Below are 22,714 nucleotides of genomic sequence, written 5' to 3'. Positions count from 1 at the left end.
TATATCTAGTTGGCCTTGGCCAGCCATTAAGCCAATATTCAATATCTTTACTAGCTTTTCTTTTTCCATTTTTTCGTCATCGTTATTGACCTGATTATCAAATAATCAAAGAAATTCAAATGATACAGTTGGCCATGCCAGGATATTGCTAAAAAAGGAAAGACGTTTTTTTTTAACCTATCGAGAATTTATCCAAGAACCTCATTTGTTTGAGGATAAAGTTCCTAAACTCGGTTGACTTTACCTTAGCGCAGTTGTTTTAGTTGAGTATTTATCCAAGAATCTATGAAGTATATCATGAATTGTCACGAAAGATGGACCGAAGATTATCAACATGAAATTTGAACTACTGACCGGAAAAGGTTTGACATGAAGTAATGTTTGAAGTCGGGTTTGAATTAGTTAAGTCCTCCAATAATCTCAAGCCAAGCAATACAGTTTATCCAAGAATCGTCAAGATTCAAGATAAATACTCTATCAAATAAGGGAGTGAGATAATCTATCTGTGTTCATTAATCCCGTTGCCTTCACTACAAAGTAATCAGTCCACCCACGTTTATAAAAGCACATGAGAGCGAACATCTCTCGTTCGAAAACAACAAAAGCCAAAGAAGAAAAAGGAGAGATTCCGTCATCGCTAAAGAGTTCATTACGATGGCGATTAGGCATCCCGGATTTTCGTTTCAACCCACCGACGAAGATCTCTTTTTCCATTACTTGTTGCGGAGGCTGAATCAAGAACCGCTGCCCGATCCGAACGTTGTTCGCGATTGCGACGTGTATGGCGGCGGCGATCCCTGGAATATCTTCGACAAGGATTGGGACGAGAAGTTCTATGTTTTCACCATGTTGAAGAAGAAGAACAAATCGAGAGTGGATAGGACTGCTGGCTCGGGTACTTGGAAGGGCGAACAGAGCCACGAAATCAGGGATTCACGAGGTAAGCTAGTTGGCTACAAGAAACTCTTCACTTTCAAATCGAAAGCCGGCTCGAATGCGGAAGCCGACAAGACCAAGAATGGGCACTGGATCATGTATGAGTACTCGACACATCCCCACATTGTAAGTGTCTCTTTCATCTTCGGTTATGAAATATTCCAAGTACACGTTTGGTCGGTATATCTTTCTTCGTACTTCTTTTGATATGGACCGTGCTTGTCTTAAACACGATATAGAACATTCTCATTGTGACTTGATTGATCAAGATAGTATCTGCTTTTACCGTAACTCAATTATGGGTTGCATGTACATTCCTGGGCATAATTATTCTATTATATGTTTTTTTTTTTGGTCGGCATTCTATCATACGTTTGATATACGTATTTTAGTTGTTTAATTTCTTTCTATTTTGTTTTATCAAAGGGAAAGGGTAATTTATTCAGATTAAATATAATGAGGACTAACTCAGGAGTCAGGAGGGACTGAGATTTTCCTCGTGATGATGAAATAGTTATAATGATTAATAAGTGCTCAATACAGTCATTAACATAATTTTTCTGTAATATAAGTGAAAATTGATCAATTTAAATTAAATTAGCTATATTTTTCTACTTCATACTAGTGATGACCGTAATATAAATGAATAGAGACATTACTTATAAATTTCTTCTGGATTGTTGAGGATGAAAATCAAATTTTTCTATGGATTACGTAAGAAAAAAAATTCGCAATTTTATTAAATCTGTCTAAAAAATTATTTGATTGTGTTTAGAATACTATTAACTTATTAAGCACATCAATTTCGTGAAATGAGTCATAAAAGTTGAATTTTATTTCAAAGATCTCATTACTGTTTTTTTTGCCACATTTAGATTAAGTTTACCCGATTTGACTAATTTAATGAGTTATATCGTTGATGTTATGATACCTATTTAATAAATAGGTGGTGCTCGAATTGAATTTTCTGACTCGATTATTAAATAGACCATATTCAGATCTATTTACTTAATAAATATAATTTTATATTGACATGACTTGCCCGACTCCTAAACACGAATTATGTATAGCGAGTTAAGTGTCTTGATATCTTTAACTTGGTGCTTTTCGTGGATCCTAACTATTTTGATCCAACTTTGAAGCATTAGCTAGGGTTTGACGGGTAATATAAAAGATTAGGGTATAAAAGGAATTCTTTGATTTATCAGTTAATTGTAAATCTTGACTTGGTTGATCAAGAAAGTGTGATTTCGCCATAACACGACTTTGGCTCTTACTAGGTCGCATGTACATTGCTAGGACACATTTTTGCTATCATACTGTTCATATTGGTTATAACCTCTTCTTAATTTTTTTTTAACATAGGGAAATGCTAATTCATTTTGTCTAAATGTGATGCAGGAAACAGAGTGCGTCTTATGCGTAATCAGCAACAAATACGCCCGAAAAGTAAACAAGAAGGAGTGCCGTAAGCTGCGCGGCCGTGTGCAACTCGAAGAGGAGAATCGACCAGCAAAGAAGGCACGCCTACTCTGCTATGATCACCCAAATGCCGTCGACGATCCTTCCACCGCATTGCCGCCCTCAGCTCCGGCTGCCACTCAAGATCAACCTGCCGCTTTCCCGGGTTTCGACGAAGACGCTGTTTTCAATCCACCTCCTGTCGTGACTCCGATTGTGGATTTTGCTGGCGACGCCAACCTCTATTCGCATCCTACGACGACGACGACGACGACCGTGCCACAGGACATCCTCTGCGCATACGATTCCCTGGCTTTCAGCGGAGACATGGATGAAATCCAATCGGATTTCAATATTTCTTATTATTGATTCCTATCAAAAAGAAAGAATTTGAGTAGAAGGTCATTCATATCTTTTTTTTATGAGTTTTTTTTTAATGAGTCTGTTTTTATGTTATTTCGTACTATACAATTCCGTTGTTCGTTATATATAACATAAGTTTACTCATACAGCTCCATATCAAAATCAGCAAAATGCCTGATGATGATATTTATATCAATTGTATACTTTCTGCAGTGGCACTGAATAGCCTTCGTTTACTTGCTCTTTCAAATATATGTTTATATGAAAGATCATGTTAAAACCTTTTCAGTTAGTAGCGGACACAGAAACTTTGAACTATCAACGGATCGTAACTCGGTCAAACATGTCGGTTTGTAAAACTCCGACATCGATGACGAACTGCCAGTACAATATGGTTGTGGCAATGCGGACTCATGATATGCGAGAGGGACGGGGAACACGATATAATATCTCATATTGGTTCAAATTTAAAAAATGATCAAGTTAATGTTGCATTTCTTCCACTGTGTTAATTTTTTTCGAATCAATGCAGTGATATATAATCACTTGTATTCATAGGTGCTTAATACAATCACCAGTCTAGACTGACTTTAATCAGACGGAATTTGCCGAACCACATCAGCAATGCATGTTAGGTAGCAAATTCAGGGAGGCCTGGTCGGGTTTTGGTCGATATACCTAAGGATATAGACAAAAGCTCGTGGTTCCGAACTGGAATGCACCCGTCAAGTCGTCGGGGTACCCGTCGAGGTCACCTAAGGCCTTATGAGGTGCACTTGGAAGAGATGGTGAGGTTCATAGCCATTTTGCTCCGTGGGAGGGGGCCGTTGAGATTCCAGTGAGGATTTGAGAAGGTTCGCAGAACTTGCCGGGATCCTCGTCACTAGTAGTTTGAGGGGGTCTTCGACTCAAGCTCGGGTGATCTATCACTTCGTATGCTCCGAATGCCCGGCTCCGTGTATGCAAATGTGATCTGTTGCTCGCCTTCGGGGGGATGTTCGACGAATGCGACAGTCAAGCCAGAAGCTCTTGCTTCCCGAGCTAAGATTGTTCGCATCGATATCGAGCCCATCGAGATAAACAAGAATAGCAGCCGCCTCCCGTTTCTATGGGAGCGAATGTCGAATTGGACTTGAGAGGGATGGACCGGTGGTAATAGTATCTCCTGGTTGTGGTGTGATTATTCTTGCGTAGTGTTTTTACAGAAATTTTGCAGCAGTCATGTCATGAAGTGAAGATTTCAGATCATAGCGTGGTCTTGGGTTGTGGATCTGATGAGTTGTGAGAAATTCATGCTGGTGTAGAGGGTCCTCATTTGAGGTAGTCTCCCTTGGCATTATCGTAATATGCATAATCAATATATAATGATTCACAGAGAGAAAATCCTATACTCCTCTTGTTTGCCCTATTGTATCCGATATCAAAGTAGGATACATATAAACACACACATCTTTTGGAGAACCTACTCAAGCTAGAAATCCCGCTCAAACTAGAAACATATTCTCATTAGAGGGTATTTCAATCTTTGGACACAAAGTTAAAAATTGATTTTTATGTACCGAATAAATATGTTATATTGATTGCTATGCATCATAAAACACGCTATATGGTAAGTCTTGTCATATGAAAGCAAAATTGGTCATTGCTATGTAAAAATTATTAGTGCATCAAAGATTATTTACTAATTGTTATACGCACCTTTTAACCATATGTGTAATTTATATCTACAACATGGAATAAGAGGTTTAACCAAGAACAATTTTGTGAACTCAACGCCTTGCTCAGTCTGATGTATTAGTCCTGAATTTAACCCTGAAAATCACTTTCTCAAATGTATTGATTTATAGTATCTTCAAATCGACCTCTTATGTCTTATTAGGATTGTGTTTAATTGAATGTCCTTAAGACATTTGTTAAATAATCAAATAAGAAAAATATTGTCATTTTCAATGCACTAACTATCGCCCTAATATGCACAATTAATAGATTGAAAATAAAAAAATTGCTTATTTAACAAGTATCATTTGAGCGGTGATTAACAAGATCCATTTTAGTAATGCATAACCAACTTACTTGACATTTATTATTTGAGAAAGTACTATTATTCGTTGAATTTTACCAATCTTAGTTACTTGATCTGTGATTTGAGCAAAGGATCTCTAGATTTTTCCATTTGAAGGGGTTTGAATTTTAAGCATAAATTTTAGTAGGTTCATAATCATTGGAAAATCTTAGGTGTTATACATCTTCCAACTCGTATCCTAAAGTACTAGAATCATTACATGTGGAAAATCTATTAGCCATGGTAATTTAAACACCGTATGGCATGTCTGACGGATTGAATTTTACTCTTAATTTTTCCTTTAATCGAAATCTCACTACCATACGTTTTGACAACAAACAAATGTTGGCATGTAAACTCCCTTATACTTTTGCATATATTTTTTTTAAAATTTGGATGATCTTCAAATTTTGGAGGGAAATCGGAAGAATATTTTCACTTTTGCTAATCAAGAACAAATAGGCCCTAAAATTTATTCCTACAATGAAGTTATCAGGTATTATCCAGAAGTTATAAAATTGAAAAGTGACAAAATACAAAGGCAATTGGGATTTATGAATATGATTTAAACAGATACATATACAAAGACTTACACGTTTACTTGCAATTTGTTAGTTAACAGATATATAGGACTAGTCATATTACTCCTACTTTGCACGGGCAAATCTCCTATTAATTTTTGTGTATATAAGAAGAAAACATTTGAAAAGATAGTTATATCTAGTTGGCCAGCCATTAACCCATTAATCAATATCTTTACTAGCTTTTCTTTTTCCATTTTTTCTTCATCGTTATTGACCTGATTATCAAATAATCAAAGAAATTCAAATGATATAGTTGGCCATGCCAGGATATTGCTAAAAAAGGAAAGACGACTTTTTTTAACCTGTCGAGAATTTATCCAAGAACCTCATTTGTTTGAGGATAAAGTTCCTAAACTTGGTTGACTTTACCTTAGCGCAGTTGTTTTAGTTGAGTATTTATCCAAGAATCTATGAAGTATATAATGAATTGTCACGAAAGATGGACCGAAGATTATCCACATGAAATTTGAACTATTGACCGGAAAAGGTTTGACATGAAGTAATGTTTGAAGTTGGCTTTGAATTAGTTAAGTCCTCCAATAATCTCACGCCAAGCAATACAGTTTATCCAAGAATCGTCAAGATTCAAGATAAATACTCCATCAAATATGGGAGTGAGATCATCTATCTGTGTTCATTAATCCCGTTGCCTTCACTACAAAGTAATCGGTCCACCCACGTTTATAAAAGCACATGAGAGCGAACATCTCTCGTTCGAAAACAACAAAAGCCAGAGAAGAAGAAGGAGAGATTCCGTCATCTCTTCGAGTTCATTACGATGGCGATTAGGCATCCCGGATTTTCGTTTCAACCCACCGACGAAGATCTCTATTTCCATTACTTGTTGCGGAGGCTGAATCAAGAACCGCTGCCCGATCAGGACATCGTTCGCGATTGCGACGTGTATGGCGGCGGCGATCCCTGGAATATCTTCGACAAGGATTGGGACGAGAAGTTCTATGTCTTCACCGTGTTGAAGAAGAAGAACAAATCGAGAGTGGATAGGACTGCTGGCTCAGGTACTTGGAAGGGCGAACAGAGCCACGGAATCAGGGATTCGCGAGGTAAGCTAGTTGGCTACAAGAAACCCTTCACTTTCAAACTGAAAGCCGGCTCGAATGCAGAAGCTGACAAGGCCGAGAATGGGCACTGGATCATGTACGAGTACTCGACACATCCCCACATTGTAAGTGTCTCTTTCCTCTTCGGTTGTGAAATATTCCAAATACACGTTTGGTCGGTATATCTTTCTTCATACTTCTATTGATATCAACCGGTCTCGTCTTAAACGCAATATAGACCATTCTCATTGTGACTTGATTGATCAAGATAGTATCTTCTTTTACCATAACTCAATTCTGGATTGCATGTACATTCCTGGGCATAATTACACTATCATACGTTTTGTTTTTGGTCGGCGTTCTATCATTCGTTTGATATATGTATTTTGGTTGTTTAATTTCCTTCTATTTTTTTTATCAAAGGGAAAGGATAATTTATTCAGATTAAATATGATGAGGACTAACTCAGGAGGGAGTGAGATTTTCCTCGTGAGGCTTAGGGTAAATACATAGACTTTTCTCATGTAATTAACTCAATGGAAAATTAAATTTCTTCTCATTAATAATGATTAGTAAGTGCTCATTAACATAATTTTTCTGTAATATAGGTGAAAATTGACCAATTTAAATTAAATTAGCTATATTTTTCTACTTCTTACTAGTGATGACTGACTGACTGTAATATAAATGAATAGAGACATTACTTATAAATTTCTTCTGGATTGTTGAGGATGAAAATCAAATTTTTCTATGGATTAAGCAAGAAAAAAAAATTCGCAATTTTATTAAATCTTTCTAAAAATTATTTGATTGTGTTTAGAATACTATTAACTTATTAAGCACATCAATTTCGTGAAATGAGTCATAAAAGTTGAATTTTACTTCAAAGATCTCATTACGGTTTTTTTTGCCACATTTAGATTAAGTTTACTCAATTTGACTAATTTAATGAGTTATATCGTTGATATTCTCATACCTATTTAATAAATAGGTCGTGCTCGAATTGAATTTTCTTACTTGATTATTAAAAAGATCATATTCAGATCAATTTACTTAATATTATAATTTTATATTAAAGTGACACGCCCGACTCCTAAACACGAATTATGTATAATGAGTTAAGTGTCTTGATATCTTTAACTTGGTGCTTTTTGTGGATCCTAACTATTTTGATCCAACTTTTAAGCATTAGTTAGGGTTTGATGGATAATATAACTGTGTTTATGATCCGTCCACAGAAAGATTAGGGTATAAAAGGAATTCTTTGATTTATCAGTTAATTGTAAATCTTGACTTGGTTGATCAAGAAAGTGTGATTTCGCCATAACACGACGTTGGCTCCCACTAGGTTGCATGTACATTGCTAGGACACATTTTTGCTATCATACCGTTCATATGGGTTATAATCTCTTCTTATTTTATTTTTCTTTAATCTTGGGGAAATGCTAATTCATTTTGTCTAAATGTCATGCAGGAAACAAAATGCGTCTTATGCGTAATCAGCAACAAATACGCCCGAAAAGTAAACAAGGAGGAGTGCCGAAAGCTGCGCAGCCGGGTGCAACTTGAAGAAGAGAATCGACTAGCCAAGAAGGCACGCCTACTCTGCTATGATCACCCAAATGCCGTCGACGATCCTTCCACTGCATCTCCGCCCTCAGCTTCGGCCGCCACTCAAGCTCAACTTGCCGCTTTCCCGGGTTTCGACGAAGACGCTGTTTTCAATCCACCTCCTGTCGTGACTCCGATTGTGGATTTTGCTGGCAACGCCAACCTCTATTCGCATCCTACGATGACGACGACCGTGCCAAAGGACATCCTCTGTGTCACGGCCCGAAGAATTGGATCATTTGTGAGGTTTTCTGGACGATGGACCGTGACGGACCCTTGGACAAGAAGGCGGGCCCCGAGTGTTCTAGTACTAGGGTTTTCTTGATGTCTTCTAGAATACTCCTGGGGGCGGGCGATACGGTAATTGTACCATTCCGTAATAAATGCGGTAGGTGGGATAGTTAGGGGAGTACGATCTCGACCATTGAGATCGGGGAGAGATCTACGGATACGGTCAGCCCGATACTTGTATATAATGAGGTCTCCTCCCCTTCATTTTATCATCTCTCATTTCCAAGAAACAATAGAAAGTTCAAAGCTTCTCTCTCTAGAGTTTCTCTCTCTAAAGTTCTTGTGAGTGTGAGTGTGGGAAGGCTTACTTGGAGAGAAATTCCTAAGGCCGCACGGGTGTGGGAACGCTAGATCGATCGACTCGTGACTGCACATATGATTCCCTGGCTCTCAGCGGAGACAGGGATACCCATTGGCTTCCCATGACCACGATGAACGTCTTGCAAGAAGATACCCACCACATCACTTTCCCGGCTTTTTGCAGCGATGAAAATGATGTGGATTCACTTCTTACGACAATGACAGCGGTGCAACAAGATACTTGTGGTGCCAGTTCCCTGGCTTTTGGCGGCACTACATGCCTCAATCCTACGACGACGATGGCAGTGCAAAACGACATCGCCGCTGATTCCCAGGCTTTTCACAGCAACGGAAACACCAATTCGCTTCCACCAGCAGCAGAAAACATGCAAGGAGATACCTGCAATGAGGCTTGCTGGGCTTTTGGCAGCCCAAGTGCCGATCCGCTTCCTACGACGAGCGTGGCAGCATGAGGGGTTGACAGTGAATGGGCGCATCAGCTTATGAATATGGAAATGGATCCTTTCGACGATTACCAGCTTACGACAGTGATGAACCTTTTGCAAGAAGATACTCGCCACACCACTTTCCAAGCTTTTTGCAGCGATGCAAATGATGTCAATTCGCTTCTTACGACCATGACGGCAGTGCAACAAGATACCTGTGGTTCCAGTTCCCTGGCCTTTGGTGGCACCAGATGCCTCAATCCTACGACGACGTCGACGGCAATGTAAAATGATACCTGCAATGCGGCTTGCTGGGCTTTTGGCGGCCCAAGTGCCGATCCGCTTCCTCCGACGAGCATGGCAGCACGAGGGGTTGACAGTGAATGGGCGCATCAGCTTATGAATATGGAAATGGATCCTTTCGACGATTAGCAGCTTACGAGCGTGATGAACCTTGTGCAAGAAGATACTCGCCACACCACTTTCCAGGCTTCTTGCAGCGATGCAAATGATGTCAATTCGCTTCTTACGACCATGACGGCAGTGCAACAAGATACCTGTGGTTCCAGTTCCCTGGCCTTTGGCGGCACCACATGCCTACCGCCGCCTTTGTCATCGACATTCCTTCCGCCGCATCGCCACCCTCAACTACCGCCACCGTTCAAGCTCAACCATCCACTTCCCTGGCTTTCGACGAAGACGAAGTTGTCATTCCACAGAATGGCATCTGCTGCGCCACTGAATCCCCGGCTTTTCACAGCGACAGAAATGCCAATGCGCTTCCTCCAACAGCAGCGAACATACGAGAAGATACCCGCCTCACGGCTTCCTCGGCTTTTGGTGGCGCAAACGCTGGTCCGCTTTCTCCGACGGCAGCACCCATGGTGGACCCTGAATGGGCGGATCAGTTGAAGAATATGGAGATAAGTCCGTTGGTCAAGTACCTCTTGTGTACGGTCGTCAAGCAACGCGCTCGAGCTCTTCATGCAAGGAACAACGTCTTGGAGTCGCACCCGGAAGAAATTGCACCCAATTGGCCTTATTAGTTTCTGAGACTTTAGCCCCTGTACTAGCTCGTTACTTGGAGAATTGCTGAACATCATGTTTTTCATTGCAACAATTAGCTCTCGTCGATGTAACCATTATGACTATGATTATATATGAAATGTTCGTGATCTTCGAGATAAGTTTTGCTCATACAGCTCCAGATCAAAATCAGCAAAATGCCCCGATGATGATATTTGTATCGATTGTATACTTTCTGTAGTGGCACTGAATAGCCTTTGTTCACTTGCTCTTTCAATTATATGTTTATATGAATAATCGTGTTAAAACCATTTCTCTTAGTAGTGGACACCGAAACTTTGAACTATCAATGGATCGTCACTCGGTCAAACATGTCGGTTTCGTAGAACTCCCGCTACAATGGTTGTGGCTAGACCTGTCAAATGAATGGATCGAGTCAGATTTGGGTCGGGTCACAAATGGTCCGACCCAAATTGACCCAGTATAACCCATTTATGCACAATGCAATTTTCTTGACCCATACCCGATTCGACCCATACTCGATCCATACCCAATCCGACCCATATTGCTAAAACACTTCTATATTTAACTAAATTTAGGAAAACTGATACCTAAACTAATATGAGAGTGCGGAGTGAGTAAGCGCAAGATTGAGTGAGGGCGAGAGAGATGAGTTAAGTTTAAATAAGTTGTAAATTAATTTATGACTCGTTTACGACCCATTTAACACCCATATTATACCTATACCTATTTATGACTTATTTACTACATATAACTAACACATTTATGACTCATTTACTAATATATGGATTAAGACATAGGTTTGTGACTCATTTTGACAGATCTAGTTATGGCAATGCGGACTCATGATACGTGGCGGGGCACAACAAACACTACGTAATTTCTCATGTTGGTTTCTAATTTTGCATTTCATTCCACTGTGTCAATTTTTGGACCCAATGAAGCGATATAATCACTTAGTGTTTTTTTTTTCTTTTTTGGGTCGTGAATCACTTAGTTCATTGGCACTTGATACAATCACCAGGCAAGACTGACTTTAATCCGACGGCATTTGTCAAACCACATCAGCGAGCCACATCAGCAAGGCATGTTAGGTAGCAAATTCAGGGAGGCCTGGTCGGGTTTTGGTCAATATACCGAAGGATATAGACAGAAGCTTGTGGTTCCAAACTGGAATGCGCCCGTCAAGTCGTCGGGGTACACGTCGTGGTCACCTAAGGCCTTATGAGGTGCACTTGGAAGAGATGGTGAGGTTCATTTGGAAGAGATGGTGAGGTTCATAGCCATTTTGCTCCGTGGGAGGGGGCCGTTGAGATTCCGGTGAGGATTTGAGAAGGTTCGCAGAACTTGCCGGGATCCCCCGTCACTAGTAGTTTGGGGGGGTCTTTGACTCAAGCTCGGGTGAGCTATCACTTCGTATGCTCGGAATGCACGGTTCCGTGTATGCAAATGTGATCTGCTGCTGACCTTCAGGGGGAGGATCGACGAATGCGACAGTCAAGCCAGAAGCTCTTGCTTACCGAGCTAAGTTGTTCGCATCAATATCGAGCCCATCGAGATAAACAAGAATAGCAGCAGCCTCCCGTTTCTATGGGAGCGAATGTCGAATTGGATCTGAGAGGGATGGACCGGTGGTAATAGTATCTTCTGGTCATGGTGTGATTATTCTTGTGTAGTGTTTTTACAGAAATTTTGCAGCAGCCATGTCATGAAGTGAAGATTTCAGATCATAGCGTGGTCTTGGGATGTGGATCTGATGAGTTGTGAGAAATTCATGCTGGTGTAGAGGATCCTCATTTGAGGTAGTCAGTAGTCTCTCTTAGCATTTTCGTAATATGCATAATCAATATATATTGATTCACAGAAAGAAAATCCGATACTCCTCTTGTTTGCCCTATTGTATCTGATATCAGAGTAGAATACATATAAACATACACATCTTTTAGAGAACCTACTCAAATTAGGAATCTCGCTCAAACTATAAACATATTCTCAACAGAGGGTATTTAAGTCTTTGGACACAAAGTTAAAAATTAATTTTTATGTACTGAATAAATATGTTATATAGATTGCTATGCATCATAAAACATGTTAAATGGTAAGTCTTGTCGTATGAAAGTAAAATTGGTCATTGCTATTTAAAAATTATTAGTGTATCAAAGATTATTTACTAATTGTTATACGCACCTTTTAAACATATGAGTATTTTATATATGCAACATGGAATAAGAGGTTTAAACAAGAACAATTTTGTGAACTCAACGCCTTGCTCAGTCTGATGTATTAGTCCTGAATCTAACCCTGCAGAAATGACAATCTTCAAATCGACTCTCATATGTCTTATTAGGATTTTGTTTAAAAGAATGTCCATAAGACATTTGTTAAATAATCAAATAAAAAAATATTATCATTTTCAATGCACTAACTATCGTCGTAATATGCACAATTAATAGATTGAAAATAAAAAAATTGCTTATTTAACAAGTACCATTTGAGCAGTGATTAGCAAGATCCATTTTAGTAATGCATAACCAACTTACTTGACATTTATTATTTGAGAAAGTACTATTATTCGTTGAATTTTACCAATCTTAGTTGCTTGATCTGTGATTTGAGCAAAGGATCTCTAGAATTTTTCCATTTGAAGGGGTTTGAATTTTAAGCATAAATTTTAGTAGGTTCATAATCATTGGAAAATCTTAGGTGTTATACATCTTCCAACTCATATCCTAAAGTACTAGAATCATTACACGTGGAAAATCTATAAGCACATGGTAATTTAAACACTGTATGGCATGTCTGGCGGATTGAATTTTACTCTTAATTTTTTCTTTAATCGAATCTCACTACCATACGTTTTGACAACATACAAATGTTGGCACGTAAACTCCCTTATACTTTTGCATTTTTTTTTTAAATTTGGATGATCTTCAAATTTTGGAGGGAATTCAAAAGAATATTTTCACTTTTGCTAATCAAGAACAAATAGGCCCTACAATTTATTCCTACAAATGAAGTTATCAGGTATTATCCAGAAGTTATAAAATTGAAAAGTGACAAAATACAAAGGCAATTGGGATTTATGAATATGATTTAAACAAATGTATAGACATTTACATGTTTAAAGTCACATTACTCCTAGTTTGCACGGGCAAATGATCTCCTATTAATTTTTGTGTGCATAAGAAGAAAACATTTGAAAATATAGTTATATCTAGTTGGCCAGCCATTGACCCATTAATCAATATCTTTACTAGCTTTTCTTTTTCCATTTTTTCTTCATCGTTATTGACCTGATTATCAAATAATCAAAGAAATCCAAATGATATAGTTGGCCATGCCAGGATATTGCTAAAAAAGGAAAGACGTTTTTTTTAACCTTTCGAGAATTTATCCAAGAACCTCATTTGTTTGAGGATAAAGTTCCTAAACTTGGTTGACTTTACCTTAGCGCAGTTGTTTTAGTTGAGTATTTATGCAAGAATCTATGAAGTATATCATGAATTGTCACGAAAGATGGACCGAAGATTATCCACATGAAATTTGAACTATTGACCGGAAAAGGTTTGACATGAAGTAATGTTTGAAGTCGGGTTTGAATTGGCTTTGGATAACAATGGCTTTGAATTAGTTAAGTCCTCCAATAATCTCACGCCAAGCAATCCAGTTTATCCAAGAATTGTCAAGATTCAAGATAAATACTCCATCAAATATGGGACGGTGATCTCCAATCTGTGTACATTAATCCCGTAGCCTACTTGGTCCACGTTTATAAAAAAAAGCACATGAGAGCCAACAGCGAACATCTCTGGTTCGAAAACAACAAAAGCCAGAGAAGAAGAAAGAGATTTTGTCATCGCTTTTGAGTTCAATACGATGGCGATTTGGTATCGCGGACTTTGCTTTCTACCCACCGATGATGAGCTCTTTTTCAATTACTTGATGCGGAGGCTGAATCGAGAACCGTTGCCGGATCCGGACGTCGTCCGCGATTGCGACGTGTACGGCGGCGGTGATCCCTGGAAGATCTTTGGCAAGGACAGAGACGAGAAGTTCTACGTTTTCACCACGTTGAAGAAGAAGAACAAATCGAGAGTGGACAGGACTGCTGGCTCGGGTACTTGGAAGGGCGAACAGAGTTACAAGATCAGGGGTTCGCAAGGTGAGGTAGTCGGCTACAAGAAACTCTTTACCTTTGAACCGAAAGCTAGCTCGAGCGGGGAAGCCGACAAGGCCGAGAATGGGCACTGGATCATGTACGAGTACTCGAAGCATCCGCACAATGTATGTGTTTCTTTCCCTATTCTGTTCGGTTACTAATCATCCGAATACATGTTTGGTTGCTATATCTTCCTTAATGCTTTTGTCGATATGAATACCTTAGGCACGATATTCGTTCCATGTCAACGTTTCACAATCTTGTACGTTTGAAGGTGCTCATTTACTTAATTCCGGTGCTCTTTATGGATCCTAACTAGTTCTATCCAATTCAAAAGCAGTAATTGGGGTTTGATCGACGATATAAATGTGTGTATGATCCATCTACAATGGACCGCGAATATGATTAGGGTATAAAAATCAATCGGTTAATTGCAAAAGGCCACAAATAACTATCTTCATTATGATGTGATTGATCTGGAGAGTGTGCTTTTGTCGTAACGCCATTGTGGCCCTCGCTATAGGCTGCATATACATTCTTAGGGCACAAATATTCTCTCAGTTTTTATATACGTATTTTTGTTGTTTAATTCTTTTTTCCCTTTTTTAATCAAAGGAATTAGACAATTTATTCAGTTTAAATATAATGCAGGAAACGGAGTGCGTCTTATGCGTAATCAGCAACAAATACGTGTGCCGGAATCCGCACGGCCGAGTGCAATTTGAGGAAGAGAATCGACAAGCAAAGAAGGCACGACCACTCCGTGATGATCACACCGTCATCGACGTTCCGTCCACCACATCGCCACCCTCAACTACTGCCACCGTTCAAGCTCAACCATCCACTTCCCCGGCTTTCGACGAAGACGAAGTTGTCATTCCACAGAATGGCATCTGCCGCGCCACTGAATCCCCGGCTTTTCACAGCGACAGAAATGCCAATGCGCTTCCTCCAACAGCCGCGAACATACGAGAAGATACCCGCCTCACGGCTTCCTCGGCTTTTGGCGGCGCAAACGCTGGTCCGCTTTCTCCGACGGCAGCACCCATGGTGGACCCTGAATGGGCGGATCAGTTGAAGAATATGGAAATAAGTCCGTTGGTCAAGTGCCTCTTGTGTACGGTCGTCAAGCAACGCGCTCGAGCTCCTCATGCAAGGAACAACGTCTTGGAGTCGCACCCGGAAGAAATTGCACCCAATTGGCCTTATTAGTTTCTGAGACTTTAGCCCCTGTACTAGCTTGTTACTTGGAGAATTGCTGAACATCATGTTTTTCATTGCAACAATTAGCTCTCTTCGGTCGATGTAAAACCATTATGACTATGATTATATATGAAATGTTCGTGATCTTCAAGATAAGTTTTGCTCATACAGCTCCGGATCAAAATCAGCAAAATGCCCCGATGATGATATTTGTATCAATTGTATACTTTCTGTAGTGGCACTGAATAGCCTTTGTTCACTTGCTCTTTCAATTATATGTTTATATGAATAATCGTGTTAAAACCATTTCTCTTAGTAGCGGACACCGAAACTTTGAACTATCAATGGATTGTAACTCGGTCAAACATGTCGGTTTCGTAGAACTCCCGCTACAATGGTTGTGGCTAGACCTGTCAAATGAGTTGGTCGGGTCAGATTTGGGTCGGGTCACAAATGGTCCGACCCAAATTGACCCATTATAACCTATTTATGCGCAATGCAATTTTCTTGACCCATACCTGACCTGGCCCATACTCAACTCATACCCAATCCGACCCATATTGCCAAAACACTTCCATATTTAACTAAATCTAGGAAAACTGATACTTAAACTTATATGAGAGTGCGGAGTGAGTGAGCGCGAGATTGAGTGAGGACGAGAGAGATGAGTTAAGTTTAAATAAGTTGTAAACTAATTTACGACCCATTTAACACCCATATTATACCTATACCCATTTTTGACTCATTTATTACATATAACTAACACATTTATGACCCATTTACTAATATATGGATTAAGAAATAGGTATATGACCTATTTTGACATGTCTAGTTGTGGCAACGCGGACTCATGATATGTGGCGGGGCACAGCAAACACTACTTAATTTCTCGTGTTGGTTTCTAATTTTGCATTTCATTCCACTGTGTCAGTTTTTCAACCCAATGAAGCGATATAATCACTTAGTTTTTTTTTTCTTTTTTTGGTCGTGAATCACTTAGTTCATTGGCACTTGATACAATCACCAGGCAAGACTGACTTTAATCCGACGGCATTTGTCAAACCACATCAGCGAGCCACATCAGCAAGGCATGTTAGGTAGCAAATTCAGGGAGGCCTGGTCGGGTTTTGATCGATATACCCAAGGATATGCACGGCCGCTTGTGATTCCAAACGGGAATGCGCCCGTCAAGTTGCCGGGGTACGTGTCGAGGTTAACCTAAGGCCCGAGGAGGTGCGCTTGGAAGAGATGATGAGGTTGATAGCCATTTTGTTCCGCGGGGCGACTGTTGAGATATTCCGGTGAGGACTCGAGAAGGTTCGCACAACTCGCCGGGATTCCCGTCACTAGTCGTTTGAGGGGTCTCAGAAATATTCCGATGCTCGGATGATCCGTCGCTTCATACGCGCGGAATGTGCAGTTCCGCGTACGCAAATGTGACCTGTTGCTCGCCTTTGGGGGTTGGTTCAACGATTGCGCAACAGTCAAGCCGGAAGCTCTTGCTTCCGGATCCGTCGCTTCATATGCACGCGCTTGCGTGAAGATTTCAGACCAAAGATGTATGCCATGTTACGAACTTGTTGTGAAGAAGTTCCTTAGAACAAGAGCGTTGCTTTTCTCTTTATTGATACCAATACGTATGTACAAGGAACGAATGCAAATTCCATTCAACCACCGGCGAACAGTAAAGAAAGAATGCCGGTTAACAATATAGAGACGGACAAAAAGGTAACCCCTATGCTTAGTTTTTCTGAGAGTTTGGGACCGACGTACTTGATATTTGGTACTGAAATGAATTCCGACCCAAGACTCGTGCGCTTTTGAGGAGATGATTAAGCACCGAACTTGGGGACTTTGGCGGTCGAGATCTGGGCGAGGAAATGCTCCGCCACGATCCGGCGCTGGATCTTCCCGGAAGCAGTTTTCGGGACGGCGTCCGTGAGGAAAACCTTCTTCGGGACCTTGAAGCTTGCGAGGTTCTTCCTGCAGTACTGGATCACATCCTGCTCTGTTACCTTGGTACCTTCCCTCGGAATCACGGCACAATTTATCTGCACACGAACCAACCAGGACGTTGATCATTGCAATTATTTGGCCAAGAATTTTCACTTTTGTTTTCAAAACTTGTGCGCGAAATGTACTCTAAATTCCGACTGCTATCTCAAGAGATATTCAATCTCTCAGGAAATTGACAAACAGAGAGAGCTGATTCTTAATGAGGAACACTAGGTAACGCCAAAATGAAGAATGAACGGTTTGTTTACCTCTTCGCCATACTTATCATCCGGGACTCCGAAGGCAACTGCTTGGGCAATATCTGGATGTGCCAGAAGCACAGCATCGACTTCAACTGGGGATATCTTCTCTCCTGCAAAGCATAACCAAAGTTCAGCACACTGGCCACAACAAAGAATCTATCGAAGCTACTTTCGAAACACCGCTATAGCAAACATAATTGGCCATATTTCGAAACTCCTATCAAGTTACCTCCACGGTTGATGAGTTCCTTGATCCGACCGACCAAATGCAAGTACCCGTCCGAATCCATAAACCCAACATCACCCGTATGAAACCACCCGAACTGGAAGGCCTGCTTATTTGCCTCTGGATTATTCTTATAACCCTTGGTCACGTTCGGTCCCCTTATGCACACTTCGCCGCTCACGCCCGCCGCCTGTATGGCCCCGTGCTCGTCCAAAACCGCCATCTCCTGCCCCACGGGTCTCCCGACCGACCCAGGCTTATGCTCGCCATCTTCGGGCAAGGGGTTTGAAGCCATCAGGTGAGTAGCCTCCGTCATTGCATAAGCCTCGAGCACGGGTGCATCAAATGCCTCCTCGAGCCGATCTAGGATAGAGGGCGCGAGTGACGCGCTGCAGCTCCTCATGAATCGCAGCCTCGGGTAAGCCGGCTCCGGCTTGCTGAGGTGGCGGTCCAGGATGATCTGGTGGATTGTAGGGACTGCCGTGTACCACGTGGCATTGTATGAAACCATATCTGCCCAAAATGTGGACGCCGAGAACCGACCAGCTGCCGGGAGGGCCACGGCAGCTCCGGCAACTAAAGAGCTCAACAATCCAGCAACCAAGCCGTGCACATGGAACAACGGAAGCACAATCACGGTAGAATCCGACTCCGTTAGTTTGTACACCGACTTGATGTTCTGAACCGACGAAGCCAAATTGAGCTGAGTTAGCGGCACGCCTTTGGGGCGACTCGTGGTGCCGGAGGTGTGCAAGAACAGAGCAACATCCGATGGATCGTTGACGACCTTGGACATCGCGTCGGGGCTCGGCTCCACGTCAGTCGAAGAGAGAGTGATTCTGGAATCGGCCGAGTGAAGCTTGGCGGTAACGTGGGGGATGTTGAGCTTGGAAGCGGCGGATTGAGCCGGCTGGTTTCCTTCATGTCCTGTCAATAGGAGCTTCGATTCCGAGTCGGAGAGGTAGAACTCGAACTCCTCGGCCGTGTAGGCGGAGTTGAGCGGAGCCGCCGTGGCCCGGCACCGGATCACCGCCAGAAACATGATCACAAACTGCAGGACAAGCACGCATTCCCGATCAGCAAACCAACATACCAATCCGACCAAAGAAAGTAACATACTAATCCCCGCGCGACGACGGAGATCGACCCACGCACGCACACATGTTTTCAGAACAGGCAGACAAATAGGTGGTCAGTGTTCGATTCAATCAAAACCACCCATCCCCTTTTATGGAAATCGACGCCATTCCCGTTGCTCTGTTCTCGAAGAACCGCAAAGCATTAAAGAACCATCTTCTTTTCACGCCTTAGCACAGTCGATCTTTCAGGGAGTCATCGCCATCGCGATCTTCCAGAGATGTTGCATTTTTTTCCGAATTCAAACGCCGTCGTCAGGAAATCTTTCTCTCGTCCGAGATTCACACCCACCGCGCAAAACGGAGACTCGCACCCGAAAAAAGGGGCATGCACGGCGAACGGGACATACCTCGACGGTGTTGGGGAAGGTGAGCGCGACGACGTCGCCGGGGCCGACGCCGGAGGCGGCGAGGAGGGCGGCGGCGTGGTCGACGAGCTCCCGCAGCCGCGCGTGCGCCAGGTCGAGATTCCTGCAGGCGGCGGAGACGGCCCTCCGGCCGGGGAATTCCGACGCGGCCTTCGCCAGCAGGCCCGTGAGCGTGAGCGTGTGCTTCTCCATCGCCGGATAACAAACCCGGTCAATCGCGAGCTTTGAGTTCTCTTCTTTGCTGATCGCTAGCTCGTGCAAAGACTCGTCCCATGGGAGTCTCGGCAGCGGACCAGGCGGCATTGATGACAGAGATGGTGACGGCGACTATCCTCAAGCCTCTCTCCTCCTTGGGCAGTAATACACCCATTGGTACTTCTTACTGCTGTATTGGAATACACTCACGTATTGCTTCTACATGCACACTAAGAGGGATGCATGTGCTAAGTGAACTAGAAATTATTGTTCAAGAATTGTGCGTAAGTTACATCCGAATACAACTGCTAGTAGGTATTTTCATTCGATTTGAAATGAAGATCAAGGATATGAGATTATAATAGGTGGTGACAAATATGTTGTTGACTTGAATATGAAGACTTATTCTTATAGAGCTTGGCAACTTAGTGGAATTCCATGTTACCATGCCATATGTGCAGTGCACCACAAGAAAAATGATCCGGATGACTATCTAGCCGAGTACTTTAGCAAGACAAAGTATACAAATATTTATCAATTCATGATGCCTATGATCAATTAACATGTAGAAGTAATACGTGAGTGAATTCCAATACAGCAGTAAGAAGTAACAATAGGTGTGTTACCTCCGCAAGGAGGAAAGAGGCTTGAGGATAGTTGCAGCCGCCGCCGTCACCATCGTCAATGTCGCTCGATCCTCCACCGATACTCCTACCGGACAAGTCTTTACACGAACTCACGATCAACAAAGAAGAGAACTCGAACTCGCGATAAATGTCAAACTCCAAATCAGGATGGGCATCAAACTCCTATTTGCGAGGGGACCCAAATCGCAAGGGCAAGGGAACTCGAAATCGTCGAAATTGATTTGGGGCTTAGGCTTCAAAGGGAGACAAGTGTTAATTTCGTTCAAAAGGAGAGATATGACATTGAGTTTGGGGCTTACGGTTCAGAAGACGAAGATGGAGACGATGTTCGAGAGACGACATTGAAATTGGGGCTTAGGGTTTAGACGACATTCACAGCTTGGGGAAGGAGACGACGTTTAGTTACGCAGAGGGAGAACATCATCGTTTGTAGATGTGGGACATATTTTCTCTCTCCTATTTGCCACGTAAGAGAGAAATGGTTAAAATAAGACATGTTAGTGTTTTCCATTAATCAAATTTGACGGTATTAACTTTAGGACTCAATTGCACGAATTTGACAAGTTTTAGGACTTGATTGCACTTTTTGCAAGTTTTAAAACTCAATTGCTCTTTCATGGCAAGTTTTAGGACTTCTAGTGCACTTGTTCTTAGATAAAATTGCTGTCAACCATTCAATTGCTATTTAAAACGATGGCATCAAATTTTTATGTGAAATCTAATTATCATAAGGAAAACGAGTGGCTAACTATACCATCCTCCTAAATAATAAAACTTGTCCCAGCAAATCCCACCCAGTGGGGTTCTTCTTAAATAACAAAATTTGGCCAAAAAAAAGGGAAAAAAAAGAAACCCAAAATTACTAATGAACATGATTCAGATAATCGCAAAGATGAAATAATATTCATTTGATCTAATTCTTAATATTACATTTTAAGGCGATTTTTCTTTTGTTTTGTTGGAGACGAGATAATAAGAATTTTGTGACGGCGACCGAATCTGCGTGCACATGAATTTGCATGAACTTTCAGGAGAAAGTATAAGAAAGAGATGAGCGAGTAATTTAACTAAACGCTCAATGCCTTACTAGGAATGTGTAAATTACAAGATTTTATTTCAGAAAACGATCGGTGCCTTACAATACGCCAATACCCTTTTCGGGTTTCGCTATATCATGTAGCCTCATCGGAAACCCACTGCCACTTCCTGCTCGAAAATGAGTTAGGTTTCGACTTTCAGCGGTCGGCGTTCTAGGAGCATTCGCATACCCAGCAGGTAAATATTAGATAGACCTTCGACCAACTTTTGAACTTAGACAGAAACCTTATCGTTCAACACTAAATGGAAGGTATAGCACAATAATATACGCATCGTTTGTTCACTCTTTGTACGTTCCCTACACATTCAAACAAAACTATGAGATAGCCTTAACAAAGATAATGCGCATGAATATAAACAGCAACAGAGAAGATGTAGCAAACAGTGAGCCAAAAGACTTTAATCCAACTGATATTCTAGGAAACTATCAAACGGAAAACATAACAGAGGATCACCAATTGTCGTGCATGAACTCAACCGAAGAAGAAGAACCAAATGTCATGCACAAGTAATCTCACCATGATCGGATGTGTGAATTCATCCAAGTACTTCTCAGTTGCTGCAGCAATGTCAATCGATCTACCAAATGACTAACGAACGCATCACCAGCTCAAAACCACGAGACAGAGAGGCCTCCACTCAGACGAACCGAAGCGCCACACGAGTTGAAGAAACATGATAGCAATAACATAATTAATTGTCGATGATTTATGAGATAATGTCAAATTTTGTCGTTAATAAAAATTCTAATTTGCTCTTTGCTCATTGTGGTGTAGAAAATTGAAAAGGAGGGTGTTGTAATATAACGCGGAAGCTAACCAGATCTTGCAATTAAATCATCGCGAAATTACGGGAGAGATAATTTAAACTCCGTATGGCGTTTAAAGGGGTTTGAATTTTAAGCATAGATTTTAGTAGGTTCATAATCATTGAAAAATCTTAGGTGTTATACATGTTCCAACTTGTATCCTAAAGTACTAGAATCATTGCATGTGGAAAATCAATTAGCACATCGTAATTTAAAACATTATATGACATGTCTGACGGATTGAATTTTACTCTTTACTTTTCTTTTAAATGAAATCTCACTACCATACATTTTGACAACTCACAAATGTTGGCACGTAAACTCCCTTACACTTTTGCATTTTTTTTAATTTGTATAATCTTCAAATCTTGGGGCGAAATTGAAAGAATATTTTCACTTTTGTCAATCAAGAACAAATAGGTCCTAAAATTTATTCCTACAATTATCACGTATT

At 41.1% G+C, this 22,714-nt stretch overlaps 4 protein-coding genes across 4 annotated transcripts; 3 read left to right on the top strand and 1 right to left on the bottom strand.

The window, feature by feature from the left end:
* Window positions 1–654: 654 nt before the first annotated feature.
* LOC130139857 (NAC domain-containing protein 2-like) lies at window positions 655–2,766 on the top strand. The gene is made up of 2 exons (XM_056317651.1): window positions 655–1,062; window positions 2,338–2,766. The coding sequence occupies exons 1-2, from the start codon at window positions 655–657 to the stop codon at window positions 2,764–2,766; spliced, it is 837 nt and encodes a 278-aa protein (XP_056173626.1).
* A 3,418-nt stretch (window positions 2,767–6,184) lies between these two features.
* On the top strand, window positions 6,185–10,161 carry LOC115668254 (NAC domain-containing protein 68-like). The gene is made up of 3 exons (XM_056317650.1): window positions 6,185–6,592; window positions 7,942–8,084; window positions 9,720–10,161. Exons 1-3 carry the CDS (start codon window positions 6,185–6,187, stop codon window positions 10,159–10,161), a joined length of 993 nt encoding a protein of 330 aa, XP_056173625.1.
* A 3,877-nt stretch (window positions 10,162–14,038) lies between these two features.
* LOC115668004 (NAC domain-containing protein 68-like) lies at window positions 14,039–15,533 on the top strand. Its single transcript, XM_030589519.2, has 2 exons — window positions 14,039–14,446; window positions 14,973–15,533. The coding sequence occupies exons 1-2, from the start codon at window positions 14,039–14,041 to the stop codon at window positions 15,531–15,533; spliced, it is 969 nt and encodes a 322-aa protein (XP_030445379.2).
* A 1,586-nt stretch (window positions 15,534–17,119) lies between these two features.
* On the bottom strand, window positions 17,120–19,719 carry LOC115669094 (probable CoA ligase CCL9). The gene is made up of 4 exons (XM_056318128.1): window positions 19,495–19,719; window positions 18,012–19,059; window positions 17,789–17,892; window positions 17,120–17,575 (listed from the first exon to the last, which is right to left on the bottom strand). Exons 1-4 carry the CDS (start codon window positions 19,702–19,704, stop codon window positions 17,357–17,359), a joined length of 1,581 nt encoding a protein of 526 aa, XP_056174103.1. The 5' UTR covers window positions 19,705–19,719; the 3' UTR covers window positions 17,120–17,356.
* Between the last annotated feature and the right edge of the window lie 2,995 nt (window positions 19,720–22,714).

This window comes from Syzygium oleosum, unplaced genomic scaffold, assembly GCF_021117445.2.
Source record: "Syzygium oleosum isolate NSW1041296 unplaced genomic scaffold, Sole_v2.1 Sole_v2.14, whole genome shotgun sequence".
NCBI classification, from domain to species: Eukaryota; Viridiplantae; Streptophyta; class Magnoliopsida; order Myrtales; family Myrtaceae; genus Syzygium; species Syzygium oleosum.
Note: the sequence above shows the minus strand (reverse complement) of the source record. Positions and strands in the feature narration are given on the sequence as shown.

Coding starts and splice junctions, on each gene's coding strand:
- LOC130139857 (XM_056317651.1), top strand. CDS start 655: ATGGCGATTAGGCATCCCGGATTTTCGTTTCAACCCACCGACGAAGAT. Junction 1,063..2,337: donor ACTCGACACATCCCCACATT/GTAAGTGTCTCT, acceptor AATGTGATGCAG/GAAACAGAGTGCGTCTTATG.
- LOC115668004 (XM_030589519.2), top strand. CDS start 14,039: ATGGCGATTTGGTATCGCGGACTTTGCTTTCTACCCACCGATGATGAG. Junction 14,447..14,972: donor ACTCGAAGCATCCGCACAAT/GTATGTGTTTCT, acceptor AATATAATGCAG/GAAACGGAGTGCGTCTTATG.
- LOC115668254 (XM_056317650.1), top strand. CDS start 6,185: ATGGCGATTAGGCATCCCGGATTTTCGTTTCAACCCACCGACGAAGAT. Junction 6,593..7,941: donor ACTCGACACATCCCCACATT/GTAAGTGTCTCT, acceptor AATGTCATGCAG/GAAACAAAATGCGTCTTATG. Junction 8,085..9,719: donor CGCCTACTCTGCTATGATCA/CCCAAATGCCGT, acceptor CATGCCTACCGC/CGCCTTTGTCATCGACATTC.
- LOC115669094 (XM_056318128.1), bottom strand. CDS start 19,704: ATGGAGAAGCACACGCTCACGCTCACGGGCCTGCTGGCGAAGGCCGCG. Junction 19,060..19,494: donor CCTTCCCCAACACCGTCGAG/GTATGTCCCGTT, acceptor CTTGTCCTGCAG/TTTGTGATCATGTTTCTGGC. Junction 17,893..18,011: donor GGAACTCATCAACCGTGGAG/GTAACTTGATAG, acceptor TATGCTTTGCAG/GAGAGAAGATATCCCCAGTT.